This window comes from Littorina saxatilis, linkage group LG12, assembly GCF_037325665.1.
Source record: "Littorina saxatilis isolate snail1 linkage group LG12, US_GU_Lsax_2.0, whole genome shotgun sequence".
In the NCBI taxonomy this organism is placed as follows: Eukaryota; Metazoa; Mollusca; class Gastropoda; order Littorinimorpha; family Littorinidae; genus Littorina; species Littorina saxatilis.
The window spans coordinates 79220125-79236321 of NC_090256.1; the positions used below are offsets into that span (position 1 = coordinate 79220125).

Consider the following 16197-nt stretch of genomic DNA (forward strand, 5'->3'; position numbering starts at 1 on the left):
CACTTAAGTAATAAAAGGATTGCTTAGAAGACAGTTGATATGTGGCACAGGTCTTAGTATAGGCCAAGCATGGCTTCAGGTTGACCTGGTCAAAGAATATTTATACTTACTGTGTGTTTAAACAAAACACTGTACTGGTGACTAAATGATTAATTAAAAAATAAAAACATTTCTTAGCCCAGGAACACGTCCAAGTATGAAATTCCCAGTCATGATGACACAATAATTCAACTGTATCTGCCAAAGATAAAGCCTTGCAAGTGAATGTGGTGAAGCGTATGGCGGATTTCATGCCAGTCTTTCATGCGAGACAGTAGATGTACACACCTGTGTCTCTGTGTCCACACAGCATGACACCGCCCTGCAGGTGACGGCGATGAAGCTGACGGTGGAACAGGTGCAGACCAGTCGCCTCAAGCTGCTGGAGGAGGAGCACCAGGCCGCCGTGCAGAGCCTCAAGAAACAGCACAAGGAGCAGCTCAACACTCTGACCACACAGCTCCCCAATGGAGGTCAGAGCAACTTGTAGTGTGTCAGAGCAACGTGTAGTGGGTCAGAGGAACGTGTAGTGGGTACAGAGGACCCCCCTCCCCCCTTTAATGACCTCCCAAATTCTGACAAAATCAAGTCTTAAATAGGTAGGAGGCTTAAAAAGGAGGTAAATTTACACAGGTTATGAACACAAAATGTGACAAATGAAGGTCTTGACATGGAGCAAGTGTTAAATTGGAGGGTCTTAGAAGGGGCTCCATTGTAGGCTATGTTAAATGGACCGGCACGGTTGGCCTAGTGGTAAAGGCGTCCGCCCCGTGATCGGGAGGTCGTGGGTTCGAACCCCGGCCGGGTCATACCTAAGACTTTAAAATTGGCAATCTAATGGCTGCTCCGCCTGGCGTCTGGCATTATGGGGTTAGTGCTAGGACTGGTTGGTCCGGTGTCAGAATAATGTGACTGGGTGAGACATGAAGCCTGTGCTGCGACTTCTGTCTTGTGTGTGGCGCACGTTATATGTCAAAGCAGCACCGCCCTGATATGGCCCTTCGTGGTTGGCTGGGCGTTAAGCAAACAAACAAACAAACAAACAAATGTTAAATGGAATATGGTTTATGGAGGAAGAGCCCCAGGCCGCCGTGCAGAGCTTCAAGAAACAGCACAAAGAGCAGCTCAATGCCGAGAGCGCATCTTCCCAGTCAGGGAATCTTTTGTTAAATAGTTGTTGAGTGTGGATGGGGGGCGGGGAGTGAGGTGTGATCGTTTCTTGATGGAACATCAGGCTGTGGTGCGGGGCCTCAAGGAACAGCTGATCACCTTGCTGTCCAAACTTTAGCTTTCATTGACATATCTTGTTTTTTGTTTGTTTTTTGTTTGCAGATGGTGTGCCTTTGTTGTCTGCCAGCGAAGAATTGACCCAGCAGTATCAGAGTCTTGTACAGGTATGACACTGTGAGCTTTGGTCTGAGAGAGAGAGAGAGAGAGACAGAGACAGAGACAGAGAGAGAGACAGAGAGACAGAGAGACAGAGAGACAGAGACAGAGACAGAGACAGAGAGAGAGAGAGCACACCACCACACCACACCACACCACACCACACCACGTGTGTGTGTGTGCCTTTGTGTGTCTTGTCAGTCGGGTGTGTGTCTTGTCAGTCAGGTGTGTGTCTTGTCAGTCAGGTGTGTGTCTTGTCAGTCGGGTGTGTGTCTTGTCAGTCGGGTGTGTGTCTTGTCAGTCAGGTGTGTGTCTTGTCAGTCAGGTGTTTGTCTTGTCAGTCAGGTGTGTGTCTTGTCAGTCAGGTGTGTGTCTTGTCAGTCGGGTGTGTGTCTTGTCAGTCAGGTGTGTGTCTTGTCAGTCAGGTGTTTGTCTTGTCAGTCAGGTGTGTGTCTTGTCAGTCAGGTGTGTGTCTTGTCAGTCAGGTGTGTGTCTTGTCAGTCAGGTGTGTGTCTTGTCAGTCGGGTGTGTGTCTTGTCAGTCGGGTGTGTGTCTTGTCAGTCAGGTGTTTGTCTTGTCAGTCGGGTGTGTGTCTTGTCAGTCAGGTGTGTGTCGTGTCAGTCGGGTGTGTGTCTTGTCAGTCGGGTGTTTGTCTTGTCAGTCGGGTGTTTGTCTTGTCAGTCGGGTGTGTGTCTTGTCAGTCAGGTGTTTGTCTTGTCAGTTGGGTGTGTGTCTTGTCAGTCAGGTGTGTGTCTTGTCAGTCAGGTGTGTGTCTTGTCAGTCGGGTGTGTGTCTTGTCAGTCGGGTGTGTGTCTTGTCAGTCGGGTGTGTGTCTTGTCAGTCAGGTGTTTGTCTGTCTGTCAGACAGGGAATGTGTCTGTAAGAGCTGAGAACAATTGTTTTAAACCTTTGCCCACCATTCAGTTAACTGACATGATGTCTCCGCTTCAGAAAATAAATGAGAGGCTGCAAAAGGACATACTGGGTCGTCTCCATGGCAGTGCAGAGGAAGAGAGCGACGAGCAGCCCAAAACTAATGGCATTTCTCCAGACACTCTCAGCACGCAACAGGTTGAAGGTATGTACTGTTTTTGCATGCTAGTGTTTAAGGAAATAGAGAAATTGGGTGTAAATAATTGATAATTGAATTTTTGTCAAAGCTATATGGGATTAATGTAGTAACAGTTCGTCTCAAGAACTGAGATAGTGTTAAAAGAAGTCTGAAGTCTGAATGTTTTAATGAGTAGGCCTTGGGCCCTTTTCATGGAGATGAGCACATCTCAAGCACCAGCATACAAATGCACATTGTGAACAAAAACAAGAACATCCTACTAGTATCGCCCTGTTTCGTTTACGGATTATGGATTACGAATGGAAAGCGCCTTCATGACAAATGTAGAAAAACGTAGCAATAGCGGCTTACTAGTGTTTGAAAACAGCATGGTTAATTTAAACAATGATGGGATTCTAGTGTATTTTCGTGGAATATAATATTCTCTTAACTCAGCATATTTAGGGCAAAGTGGACTTCATCTTGAGATAGTGTTAAAAGAGTAGTTGTGACTACCAAATGTCACTTATAGCTGCTTGTAAACTCAGCGATTCAGTGCATTATGATCTAGTGTTAAGCAGTTAAATACTTTATACAGTTAAAAGTGTTTCCATTCAGACCGGTTCTCACACTGTCAGTTACCTTCCTTCCACAGCCATTCAACAAGCACTGCAGGTGCAACAGGAGGAAGTGCTGTCACTGCGAAGCAAGCTGCTCCAAGACTACGAATCTGTGCTGCAGCAGAGGTCAGAGGACGTGTCACAGCAGACGCACGATGTGCAGCGGCTACAGGAGCAGATGGCAGAACTGCAGCAACAATACGACAAACAGATTGCCGAGTTCCAGACTCGTATCAGTCGGCAGAACGGTACAAACATTTCACATGAACACTTTTTTTTTCCTCCATATTTCATTTGTAACTTAGAGAAGAAACTGAAAGAGAACATGGTTGATTTACCAACAACTGATAGTTTCCTTTGGTGTCCATAACATTTGTGTTGCAGCGCTATTGTACCGTTGTGTACTTAAGATCCTTTTCCTGCCGATTCTGAATTCTGTCATCAGTAACTCCTGTACAAGTACAGGTTGCATCTAGGTTATCTGCATCTTCGTCATTTAGCAGTAGTCCTTCACTTGGTCATTGGAATATCAGTGGACCACAGATTAAGAGAAGTGAATGTCTTCTGCTTTCAGAAGAGGAAGAGCAGCGACGTCTTGAACAGCAGCAGCGAGAGTGTGACCTTGAGGAGGTGAAGGCCAAGTACGAGCAGCGCATCTCGGAGATGGAGAACGCGTTCACCAACCAGATATCCGCCGTCCAGCAAACGGCAACATTTGCCCCCGCAGGGCCTCGTCCTGGTGGTGAGAGTATAGACGTTGGGGATGGGGGAGACTCGGGGCAGGTAGGGGAGGATTCTGGTGATTCCGACAGTCTATCACTAAAACTGGCCCAAGAAAGGGACTACTACCACAAAACGGCCACTCTGACCGCCATATCAGACGTGGAGAGCGACACGGCAGATTCCCCGCGTGCATCAGCAGAAGCTGCAGCCAGGTCATCTCCCTCATCCTCGGCCAAAGTGCAAGAACTTCAAGACACTCTGCTGGAAAAGACAGCTCACTTAGCGGAGCTGGAAAAGTGTCTGGAAGAGGAGAGAGAGAAGGTGAACGATCTGGCCAGCCAGCTAGACGTGGCGTCAAAGAAACTGCGTGAAGTGTCATCCGAGTTACAACAGCAGAGAGAAGCCAGTCAAGAGCTAGAGAAGAGTCTGGCGGAGAGAGACGGGCATCTGGAGCAGCTGCAGCAGGAGCAGGCGGAGAGCCAGAAACTGCTGCAAGAAATGACGGAGAAAGAGACCAACACCCAGAAAGAGAAGGAGGACCTAGCAGAACAGCTCAGACAGTTGCAGGTGAGGGTTCATGTATATTATCCAAGACACTAAAAAAAAAGTTATACACAGGAAGTGATGTTAACATTTTCATTTTGCAACTAAAGAAAAATATCAATTAGTGTTGTTTTGCTAATTGTATGCACTTGAAGTTTCCTCTTGATGTCTTTCAATGGAAATCATATTCAGTCGGCATGAACGCTTGGTAGCCCAAGTCGTAAGAAGACATCTGTGAGCTGTGTACAAAATGTGAATTTCAGACAGGTTAAGAGAGAGAGGGATCTGCTGTGAGTGCAGGTTTGCTTGTTCAAGCCCTTTGTGTGTGTATCCTCTCTCTTTTTGAAATGTTTCCTTTAGTAGTACATGTAATTGTTACAATACAATACAATACAATGTTTCATTATCTCAAAATGAAAAATTTCATTGTATTGTAAAATTGTGTGGATGATATCTGAAGAAAAGCATTGTTTGCCTGCAGGAAATGGGGGTAGGAGGTGACACCCTGGTCACCAGCACACCCACCGTGGAGAACGAGCTGCAGAAGCTGCGAGTGTCCCTGGCGGAGTCTGCTTCCGCCTTGCAGGCAGCGGAGACGCGTGAGGCGGAGCTCCAGGAGAGATTGGCGGAGGTGGAGCACCAGCACAAAGAGGCGCTGGAGGAGCTCCGACAGGAGCTGGAGCATGAGGCGCAGATGGAGCGTGAGACCCTCCAGTCAGAGTACAAGGTGCAGCTGGAGGTAGAACTCAAACGCCAGGCAGCCGAACTGAAGAAAAAGTTCAGTGAGGAGCAGAGGATGAGTGATTCAGACAGTGGGAGGACTTCCGGTGATGCGGATGTGTTGTGCACTCCTGATGAACCCCATTCCGAGCAGGACGTACAGGTCATGCTGAAGTCTAGTCAGGAAATCTCTCCCCCTCCTAGCCTTGGTAGCCGAGACACTGTGATAACCACGGAGCCATTATTGACTTCACAGGATCCTGAACCCTCGCAGTCCTCAGAGGTGACATGGTCTGACGATACCACAGTCAGGGAAGGGGAGAGAGTGGTAGGTGTGTCAGAGTCCGCAGTGTGTGAAGATAGTGGCTTCCTGACTTTCGTTCCCGTTACTACCTCTTTTGGCGTCGGCTCTTCCGTTGACGGTGCTAACCCTCTGTCCTCGCAGCTTGTGGACAGACAGAGAGTGGCGGCAGAGTTACAAACAGACTTCGACAGACGGGTGGCAGAGTTGTGTCAAAACTTTGAGACGGAGAAGTCTCAGCTTGAGCAAGCTCACAAAGAAAGACTGTCTGAGTTGGAGGAGAAGCTCAAGGATGCTGAGGAGAAATACAACAATTTAAAAGAAGGTGAGGAAAGATGTTTCTTAAAATCTTATTTAATCACTACATGGACTGTCTGAAAGCAGAAGACATTGACATCCAAACGTTGACACGCAGCATACACATCTTTCCACTACAAAATCCAGCAGTTCTTGTTGGTGGGGAGGATGAGAATTTTCTGTCAAAATTAATAGTCCTCAATGACTGAGATTTCATCTTATTCATTTCATTGACTGTATCCTGTTGTGATGTAATCAATAGACATCTCTTAGCATCCAAGTAAACTTAAATCATGCTGATATTTTCCAATAGATAACTTGCCTTTTTACAACTGAAATGTTGATTCCTCTGGAATATGTTTTGAGAAGCAAGGTATCTTTAACTGATAAACTTATCAGATAGACTTGGCATTAAACTTCATTTCACTTGATAACTGAACATTGCTGTGCTGTTGTAAGTGATCCCTTTGGTTTGTGCGAGCGTTTCTCCTAGCTAAATCTTTTCTTTAGGGTGAATTCTGTCTGTCTGTATGTATCTGTATGTATGTCTTGTCTGTCTGTGTCTGTATGTATGTTTGGCTGTTTTCATGTCTGTCTGTATGTATGTCTTGTCTGTCTCTGTCTGTCTGTGTCTGTATACATGTACGTCTTGTCTGTCTGTCTCTGTCTGTCTGTCTGTCTGTCTGTCTGTCTCTGTCTGTCTGTCTGGCTGGCTGCCTGGTTGGATGTCGGTCTGTGTCTGTATGTATGTCTGTCTGTCTCTGTCTGTCTGTCTGTGTCTGTATACATGTACGTCTTGTCTGTCTGTCTGTCTCTGTCTGTCTGTCTGTCTGTCTCTGTCTGTCTGTGTCTGTCTGTCTGTATGTATCTGTATGTATGTCTTGTCTGTCTGTGTCTGTGTGTACATATGTCTGTCTGTCTGTCTGCCTGTCTGTCTGTCTGTGTCTGTATGTATGTTTGGCTGTTTTCATGTCTGTCTGTATGTATGTCTTGTCTGTCTGTCTCTGTCTGTCTGTCTGTGTCTGTCTGTCTGTGTGTTTGTGTCTGTCTGTCTGTGTCTGTCTGTCTGTCTGCCTGTCTGTATGTTTGGCTGTTTTCCTGCCTGCATGTCTGTCTGTCTGTCTGCCTGTCTGTCTGTCTGTATGTATGTTTGGCTGTTTTCATGTCTGTCTGTATGTATGTCTTGTCTGTCTCTGTCTGTATGTCTGTATGTCTGTCTGTGTCTGTATGTATGTTTGGCTGTGTTCCTGCCTGCATGTCTGTCTGTCTGAATGGCTGTCTTGCTTCAAGTTATATTAATTGTGAATTGTACTGGAAAAAAAGGATTGTACTAATAAAAAGTCATGTGTGTTTTGCCATATAGACGTGGAGGAGAGGGAAGGAGCAGGGGTGGAGACCTTACTGAAAGATCGCTATGACATGGAGCTTGAGCTGGCCAAGAACCTCATGCAGCAAGAATTCGATGAAACTCTCCAGTCTGAGAAGGTATGCTGCTAGTGCTAATATCTCTCTCTCTTAGTCTTACTATCTATTTCAGCAATTAACTATGCATGTAACTATCCTTCTAAATTTGACTCATGTACGTTCCTTTATATTGATTGAAGCCTTTTAAAAAAATATTTGTTTGAGGGTATTTTCAAAGAACGATGAAGAACAGATCATGTGCCATGTTTTACCAGTCCTTAATCTGCCTGGCATCTCTGGAACTTCAAGCTCCTAGAAAACCCAATTTCAATGAGAAGTTGCCTGGAACAAAATCAGAGGCTGGTCAGGCCTATGGACTGACATTTAGTTTGATAGATTTTTTTTTATCTACAAATACCATATTGTTATTGAGTATTGTGAATGCGATTGACTGCTTACCATAACAGGTTAATGTGTTATTAAATTACATATTCTTACTCCGAATCACATATAGCATTGACATAGTCTGAGATGCTAGGTACTGAAAAAACGCTTACCCGTCTAACAAATTTAAAGGGAAGCAACCCATACCCAAAAAAGGCTTAAATAGCCATGGTAATGAGTCTGAGTTGTGTAGTCGCACACGTAATTTGCAAATGTACAAAGACTAAGAGAGAGAGATATGGGATGGAGAAAGTGAAAGAGGGAAAGAGAATTTCACAACTTCAGAATGTAATGCATTCAGTGGAAGTAAGTACATGTATATAAGTCACTCAGCAAAATATTTCATCCCTGCTGTTTCTCCTACCCCAGAAAAAGTTTGTGGAGCGACATCGCAAGCTGATGGACGACTTCATGGCTGACCGCGAGTCAGAGGCAACGGAGATCAAACAGAAACACGAGCAGGAGCTAGAAACGCTCAAATCTACGCTCAGCGCTGAGTACACCACTCAAATTGCCACCCTTCAGACAGAACTTGAGCAGCTGCACAGCAGTGACTCGGCAAGGAGTGGGCCCGATGAAACATCATCTCCCAGAGAAACGTTGGAGGGGACAGAACCTGGTGAAGATAGCAAGGCGTTGAGTGATTTGGAAAAAGAGTTAGAAGACACCAGGGGACAGTTGAAGGCTGCAAAATCACACCATGAAGAAACACTGGCTGCTTTGAAAGAGGAGTGTGAAGCCAGAATTACAGGTAAAGAAGGATGTCACTTGTGTGCATGTCTTTGTCTCTGTGTCTGTCTGCTGTTTCTCTCATCCAGCAGTCCATAAGTCTGTCTCTTGTTTATTTATTTACACCCCCGGTATAGGGTGTGTATAGGTTTCACTCGATGTTTTTGTTTGTTTGTGTGTTTGTTTGTGTGTTTGTTTGTGTGTTTGTTTGTGTTCGCAAGTAGATCTCAAGAATGAACGGACCGATCGTCACCAAACTTGGTGAACAGGTTCTATACATTCCTGAGACGGTCCTTACAAAAATTGGGACCAGTCAAACACACGGTTAGGGAGTTATTGGTGGATTTTGGTTTTTTGGGGGATCAACTACGGCATAACTCTTCCTTATCTTCTCCATGTTTTCAGCGTTTACCTCCCTTCCTTCGTATGGTGCACTTACTATTATGAGGGGGCATCTTCGGATATTCCCGGCGTTCTGTTACTATTTTTAGAAGGTCACCGCAGTGTCCAGAACGTAAATTGGACCCGTAAATTATCCTCACTGTAAAAGTGCAAAGGTCGAATCAATTTATAGCCACGCGAAAAATACACTGTCATCTATCTCTCTATATATACGGCTTCTCTGTGTTTGTGTGTCTGTGTGTGTGTGTGTCTCTCTCTCTATGTGGGCAACACCTATGGATTGTTCAGTTCTGTTTGTGATGTGGTCTGGCGGCTTTTGTGTATTTGTATGTACTGGCCTTCCTTTGAGAAGCCAGAACAGTTCAAAAGGGCTTAGAGATAAGCTCTAAATTGCTCAATCCTGAGCAGTGAGAATGGTTATTTCCCTGTGACCAACGGGGGTGTTTTTCCTATCGGAGGAATTTCTTGTTATTTCTGTAATTACAGGTCAAATATGATGCTTGTGTGTAGCTGTGTCTAATCCAGCAGTCCATCTGTCTCAGTGTCTGTCTCTCGGTCTCTGACGCTCTCCAACCTTTTCCTATCTGGTTCCACTGTGTTCTAGATTTTTCCACATCTCATTAAAAATCTGGATTTCCATGATTTCTCGTACAAGTACTATAATGGGGCAGAAACTTAAATCTTTAAAATTGTAACACTTGTCATTTTGTAGTTAATTATCAGAATTAAACATGATTCATATTTATATATTAATGCATCACTCTCTTGCACTATCAGTTTGTCTCTTTCAATCCACAAAAATGAAGCGGGTTTTCTCTTTTCCTATTACTGTATCTGCAATCTCGCTCATCCCAAAGTGTCCCTGCCTTTGCCCTATCTTCTGGTATAGCTAAAACACCTATTTGGTCCATTCCAGAATTGAAATCCCAACACCAAGACGAATTGGAGGCAGTGGCACTGGACACGGACGTGGTAAAGTCGGAGCTGGAGCAAGCTCATCAGGCGGAGATCAGTTGTCTCCGTGAGCAGATCCAGGAGGCTCAAGCAGACACTGCCAGCACCAGCAGCAACGCTAAACCTCAAGCAGACACTGCCAGCACCAGCAGCAACGCTAAACCTCAAGAAGAAACGGCCTCAGGAATAGCGGCTGTGAAGGTGAGTGTTGGTGTTACCGCAGGTGTTCTGCTCTGTGTGTGTGTCATGTCTTTCCAAACTGTGGCCTTGAGTTTGAGTTTTCTATGGTAAAAACATTTCTCTTGGTTTGGGTGTATTTTTTATAAAAGCATCTTTGGTATTTTTTATTTGGCTGTCTTATATATTTTGCTAACTTTACTCTGTTTGGCTCTTGATTCTTTTGAGTTTTTTACTCACTGATGTACAACATCTCTTATCTTATTTATTTTGCTTTTTTTTCTTTGTTTCTTTTATTGTCATGCTCTGCTGCTGTTGGATTGTCTCCCCTTGCATTCATTTCCGTTCCTAGAGTTCCTTCCCTTTTTTGCGTGTTTCCCCTCCATTTTCTTTCAAACCTTGTTCGTTCCGTGTTGCGTCTGCTTTTTGTTGTCTTTTGTGTTCTTGTTTTTCCTGATGAAGCTTCCATAAGCGAAAATTCGTACCGTCTTGTCTCGTTCTTGTATTGGTGAGTACAGTATTCCTTTGTTTTTTAACTTTGTTCATCTTACCACAGTAACTTCGTTGTTTAGAGTTTGTAACATTAACTTTGAATTTTATTTCACCTATCAGACAGAGTCTTTCCATGAAAGCTCCGTTGTTTCATGAAGTTTATTGTAAATTTCAGTGTTACAGAAGAAAAGTAATCACATAAAGAATGTAAATAGAAGATCAACAGTTTGTGGTTGTGTTATAAAGTTTTCAGTGTAGCTTAGCATCAGCTTCACATACGTCAAATGCATCTCAGTTTTTCAAGATTCGTTTTGTTTTGTTTTAGCAATCAAAAAGCTAACACACACAGATACTTAGAAAAGACAGAAAGAAACCACATTATTTGGAGTGGAATTGTCTTTGTGCTCAATAGTAGTTAAACTGCATTTAAACAGCGAAACAAGGAAACAAGAGATGAAAATTAACGAAATTGAAAGAAAGAGAAAAGACGCATGCTTGAAATCATGAAATCGAAGACTGTATGCAAACAATTCGCTACCATGTAGCACTGAAATCACTCTTGCTCACTGTGTGACCTCACTGGGAGGTGTGTTTGATTTGATTTTTTCACTGACCTCAGTTTATTTCATGCTGATTCTTGACGTGCGTGGTGTGCTGTGTCTAACACTTTCACAGCATGCACCGTCTGTACCCCAGCATGTCGTGTGCACCTCTGGACCAGAAGCCATGCACGCCGTGTCCGAAATCAGCTTGCCTCTGGAGCTCTCCTTCCAGGTCAGACCAGTGCAACATTCCAGCAGTGGAAATAGACACATTTTTGACATATCTGTGGTGTTGTTATATTGGCTGTGAAAGAGTTCTGTCCCTTTAAAACAGAGAGGCAAGCACATTTCTTTCTTTATTTGGTGTTTAACGTCGTTTTCAACCACGAAGGTTATATCGCGACGGAGGCAAGCACATGTTGCCACTGATCAGTGGAGGAAAGTGATCATGGCGGCAGATTGTTCTTCGTTTTTTTTGCGTTCATGGGCTGAAACTCGTATGTGCTCTCAAGTTTTTGTGCACGATAGTTTTTTGTATTGCTGTTTTTACCCTGCCATTTATTTAGGCACTCATACACCGATTTCTGGGGATGCATGCTTGGTATTTTCGTGTTTCTATAACCACCCGAACATTGACATGGATTACAGGATCTTTTCCGTGCACATTTTGTCTTGTGCTTGCGTGTGCACACGAAGGGGAATAAATCACTAGCAGTTCTGCAAATAAGTTGACCTGGGAGATAGAAAAAATCTCCACCCTTAACCCACCAGGCGCGGCCGGGATTCGAGCACTCTAGCTTCCGCACGGGAGGCCAGCATCTTATCCACTAGGCCATTGCACCCGTCTATGGCGGCAGCAAAAAGTGAGCTCCAAGGAGCATATTTTGTAAAGAAAAGGGCATCATTTTGAGGGAACACTGTACATCACAGCTCATTTTTCACTGTGACGCCATGATCAATTTCCTGCACTGCTCAGTTGTGTGTGTTTGCCTCACCATTTTGAAGGGACACAATTCATTCTTCCACAGCCAATAAAACCCTGACATTGTTTTGGAATATCATCTGTTGCCAAGAGCATTCATTTTCATGGAGGGAAATAAATGGGGTTTGATAGTGGTGAGGGTTGGGATGGAGATTTTTGGAACGGTATTTCAAAATATGGTACAGTGATTTGAAAAGGGATGAGAAAGAAGGGTGTGTGGATAACTTAACTGGCTTTTTCTTTCTTTCTTTCTTTCTTTCTTTCTTTCTTTCTTTCTTTCTTGCCTGCTTGCATTCTGTCTTTCTTTTTTTTTCTTTCTCGTGTATGTTTTGACTGTCTAGTCACACATGACATATTAATTCAACAGTACATAAAAGCAGAAAGGGGGAATGTAAAACTTCACAGTTCATTGTCTTAAGCATGAATTCAGCATCAATATTTAGTTATCGCTGAGTTACAGAGTGTTGCATAACCATGTGTATATCATATTATGTATATATCAAAAGTACCAAAATAACCTATGAGACTGTTCTTCTTCTTTTGTCTCTTTGGTTTGGGAAATTAATCTTTATATTTCACCTCTCTCACTTGTCCTGAGTTCAGTGCACATGAGTTGGATGTACATGTATTTCAAAATACATGTATTTCAAAAGTGGGTTGGGGCTCACATAGAAACCAAGGCTCTTTGACGAGTGGTTACGACATGTTCGTTAGAGAGAGAAAAAAATGGTCAAATAAATAGTCATGTTCATGTATGACAGGTTACTGATTTTATTTCAGGTATTTTGACATTCTTGCTGATGAAGTATCAGAATTTTCAGGTAAATTGCTAGTAGTCTGGTATATTCACACATTTGTATCCCATCCCTTGCAGAGCCTCCCTCCCAACAGCCACGAGGGAGAGGTGCGTAGCAGTCAGGAGTATGAGGAAACGGACGAGGAGGGTAGCACCCACAGCTTTTCCTCCATGCTGGGCAAGGCACGCACCTTCGCTGACATCGTTAAGACCTCCTCTCCCCCCACAGCCACCTCCCCTCCTCCCACCACCTCTTCCCCCATGGAGGAAGATAAGGTGAAACAGGTGAGGTGATAGTTAATTCAAATGGAGGGTTAGCTGTTTTAGTTTTTTTTTAAGAGTTTTTGTTTGTTGTTGTTTAGTTTTGTTTGTGTGCTCTCCTGCTGCCTTTTTGTCCCTGTTATAATTTTACTGTGAATTATGGTGAGTGATGAATGAGCACTGATTTGTGAATTGACTGATGAAGCTTGTCTTACTTGCCTTTTCTAGTACATTGTACCTTCTTCTTCCTTCTGCGTTTGTGGGCTGAACTCCCACGTACACTCGTGTTTTTGCACGAGTGGAATTTTACGTGTATGACCGTTTTTACTCCGCCTTTTAGGCAGCCATACGCCGCGTTCGGAGGAAGCATGCTGGGTATTTTTGTGTTTCTATAACCCACCGAACTCTGACATGGATTACAGGATCTTTTCCGTGCGCACTTGGTCTTGTGCTTGCGTGTACACACGAAGGGGGATAAGCCACTAGCTGGTCTGCACATAAGTTGACCTGGGAGATCGGAACAATCTCCACACTTAACCCACCAGGCGTCCGCTGCCGGGATTCGAACCCTCGACCTTCCGATTAAGAGGCCGACGTCTTACCACCCCGCCACAGCGCCCGTCAGTACATTATACCACTTGGTGCCACTTAAGCATTGGCCATCTTAGTTTCCATGTGTACCACGGGGATGTATGACAAACTGACAGATTCCAGGCAGTTGCATGGGTGTGACTTGAATGAGCCTCCTATGTTCAAAGTAATTAAAAAGCCGAGAACTTATCAAGCTGGACAAGACAAACTTTTTAGACGACATGTTTGAGTTTGTAAGAAGTCACAGCTGAGAAATAAACTAGCTGACACTTTCGTGAATAGTGCCTGACTAACTTACTGCTTGTTCTGAGGTCATATGTGGATAAGGTCTGCAATCGACCAGCATATCCAGCTTTGTTTCATCTGCTACGTGTTTGTCCAGGCATGTTTACTCAGGTCCTGCCCTTCCTCATCTATGTCAGCGTGGTCACTTCTTCTTGAATTACCTATTTGAAGTATTTTGCCAGTAAAATGAATCTCCTTGTTTTTCAGCTGGAGGCTCAGGTAGAAAGGCTGACCCAACTTCTAGCACAGCAACAACAACCTGTCCAGCAAATGATGACAGCCGCTGCTGCATCCAACACTGCTTCCCCTCCCCCTACATCCCACACAGCATCAACAGCAACCTCTCCTACACCAGGGGCCACTGCAGCAGCCACAGCATCTCAATCAGGCGGCGGTGATCAGAACTTGATGACTATGCTGCAGTCAGACCTGGATCGCATCAGTGTTGAAAGGTAAGGTACCTTTTGTGATTTCTCCCCCTCCATGTTCAGCTGTTAGCTCTGCTTACAAGTTGCAGTTTTAATTTAATTGAATTGCAGTGTAAGTGAAAATAAAAGATAGCGGTTTTATTCAGTCGGCAGCCTGATTGTGTTACTGTGTTCATTGAATTGATGGCTCTGGATTGCCTCTGCTAACATATTAATTTTCTTTGATACCTTGTTTTGAATGACAAGAATGTCATTTGGTGTTGGCAGTCGGTGCAATACTCAAACTTATTTAAAATTTTAAGCGTTTTTGTCATTTCGGCAGAGCTTCAGAACTTTTTCCCGGTGAGGGAAAGATGACATCAAGGACATCCTTAAATATCTGAAAATTGCCAAAAGTTTCATAGCAATTGTGGTTAATTTGCGCAAGAAAATTAACCCTAGCAACATCCCTGTATGATGGCATTTCCTTCTGAATATGGCCATGTCATCTAAAGCCTCATTGATGCATGCATTGTGTGTGGTGGTGTTCCGTCGCGATATAACCTTGAACGGTTGAAAACGACGTTAAACACCAAATAAAGAAAGAAAGAAAGAAAGTGTGGTGGTGTTGCAGAAACGCTGTACAGCAGACCAACAACCGCCTGCTCCAGCTTCTCTCCGACTCCGTGCACACCTACGTGGAGGTGGAGGACACCATCAACCGTCGTCTGCACAGCGTGGTGGCTGCCTCCGCCCCGCGACCCTACACCCCCACCCTCCACTCTCGCCCTGACAGCCACATGGATCTAGTCACACCCAGAGGGGCGGGGCTTGGGTCCCTCAGTAGTGTCAGCGGGGCGGGTGCTATGTCTTCTCCTCAGAGCGACCACAGCTGGAGGCATCGTAAGTTGTGTGTTGTAGTTGAGACTGGGAAATGGTTAGATTAGAAATAGTGTGTATACATGTATCTATGATTTTCTTTGTCTGGTTATTTTGTCTTTGCATTTGTTCAGTATTGTTGGAAAGTAGGGGATAGCGCTATGTCTTCTTCTCAAAGCTACCGAAGCTTGAGGCAATGTTAGTTGCCTCTTGCTGTTGCGCTCGGTAAAAGGAAGTTTGTAGTTTTATCATGACTTCATATATCTGACCTCAGAGAATGTACACAGGTATGAGGTTTACTTAGAATGTCCATGGCAATAACTAATGAACGTATGTGTGTGCGTGTGTGTGTATGTGTGTGTGTGTGTGTTTTTTGTAATGAACAGCAGTAATGGTACATGTGTCGAATTGCAGGTGATGCTGACACCAGCAGCCCTACCCTAGAGGAGACGTCCATTCTGTCCAACGCCACAGACGAAGGCCTGGACATGTCACAGCGACTGACAGAGTCCATCTTTACCGGACCTGACATTGACGCTGAGGGAGAGGAGATAGTCTCTGGTACAACCCTTGTGCTTTCTTTTTGAGAAATTCAAGTTTTACACCCTCACGGCAAAGTCATTAGGGGCATGTTCCCGGGTTTTAACCCGACTTTAGATGAGATACACAAGTGTATGTGTGTTTAGGTGACACAAGTGTATGTGTGTTTAGGTGGTATCCGCCATCTGCACTTATGGCAGAATGACCGAGGTCTTTTTACGCGCCACTGTGGTGACACGGGGGTTGGAGATGGATACCGTCGCTGGGTCTGCACATAAAGTTGACCCGTGTCCATCCCGGCCCGGATTCTAACCTGCGACCTTTCGATCACAGGTCAAGTGCTCTACCACCTGAGCTACCTGGGCCCCAAGCTTTCTTTTCCTCTCACACCATCTTCTTATCCTGCTAGTGCTACTGTTTGCTAGCTGAAAGAAGGGAGAGATTCTTTCTGAGACAATTTTGCGTGCGTGGCGGATGGTGTCATACTTACTGATTTACCTGGCAGGAACACTCTGGTGAAAATGATGTGAGAAGTGTTAGCTAGAGCTATACATTCAGAAAGGAAAGCATAACAGTTAGAGTTCTCAAACAGCTCTTAAACGTTGTGTGAAGAAAACAAATTAAATAACATT

At 44.4% G+C, this 16197-nt stretch overlaps 1 protein-coding gene across 7 annotated transcripts in view; it reads left to right on the forward strand.

The window, feature by feature from the left end:
- Positions 1 to 16197, forward strand: part of LOC138982865 (A-kinase anchor protein 9-like) — a 160855-nt gene that overhangs the window by 66425 nt on the left and 78233 nt on the right. For all 7 annotated transcript variants that reach the window (XM_070356246.1, XM_070356247.1, XM_070356248.1 and 4 more), the window contains exons 11-24: positions 350 to 512; positions 1372 to 1433; positions 2377 to 2503; positions 3132 to 3344; positions 3671 to 4386; positions 4844 to 5708; positions 7044 to 7165; positions 7898 to 8279; positions 9576 to 9814; positions 10958 to 11056; positions 12681 to 12887; positions 13947 to 14191; positions 14781 to 15049; positions 15440 to 15586. In XM_070356246.1, the coding sequence (XP_070212347.1) occupies positions 350 to 512; positions 1372 to 1433; positions 2377 to 2503; positions 3132 to 3344; positions 3671 to 4386; positions 4844 to 5708; positions 7044 to 7165; positions 7898 to 8279; positions 9576 to 9814; positions 10958 to 11056; positions 12681 to 12887; positions 13947 to 14191; positions 14781 to 15049; positions 15440 to 15586 (3856 nt within the window). The remainder of the gene's footprint in view (positions 1 to 349; positions 513 to 1371; positions 1434 to 2376; positions 2504 to 3131; positions 3345 to 3670; positions 4387 to 4843; positions 5709 to 7043; positions 7166 to 7897; positions 8280 to 9575; positions 9815 to 10957; positions 11057 to 12680; positions 12888 to 13946; positions 14192 to 14780; positions 15050 to 15439; positions 15587 to 16197) is intronic.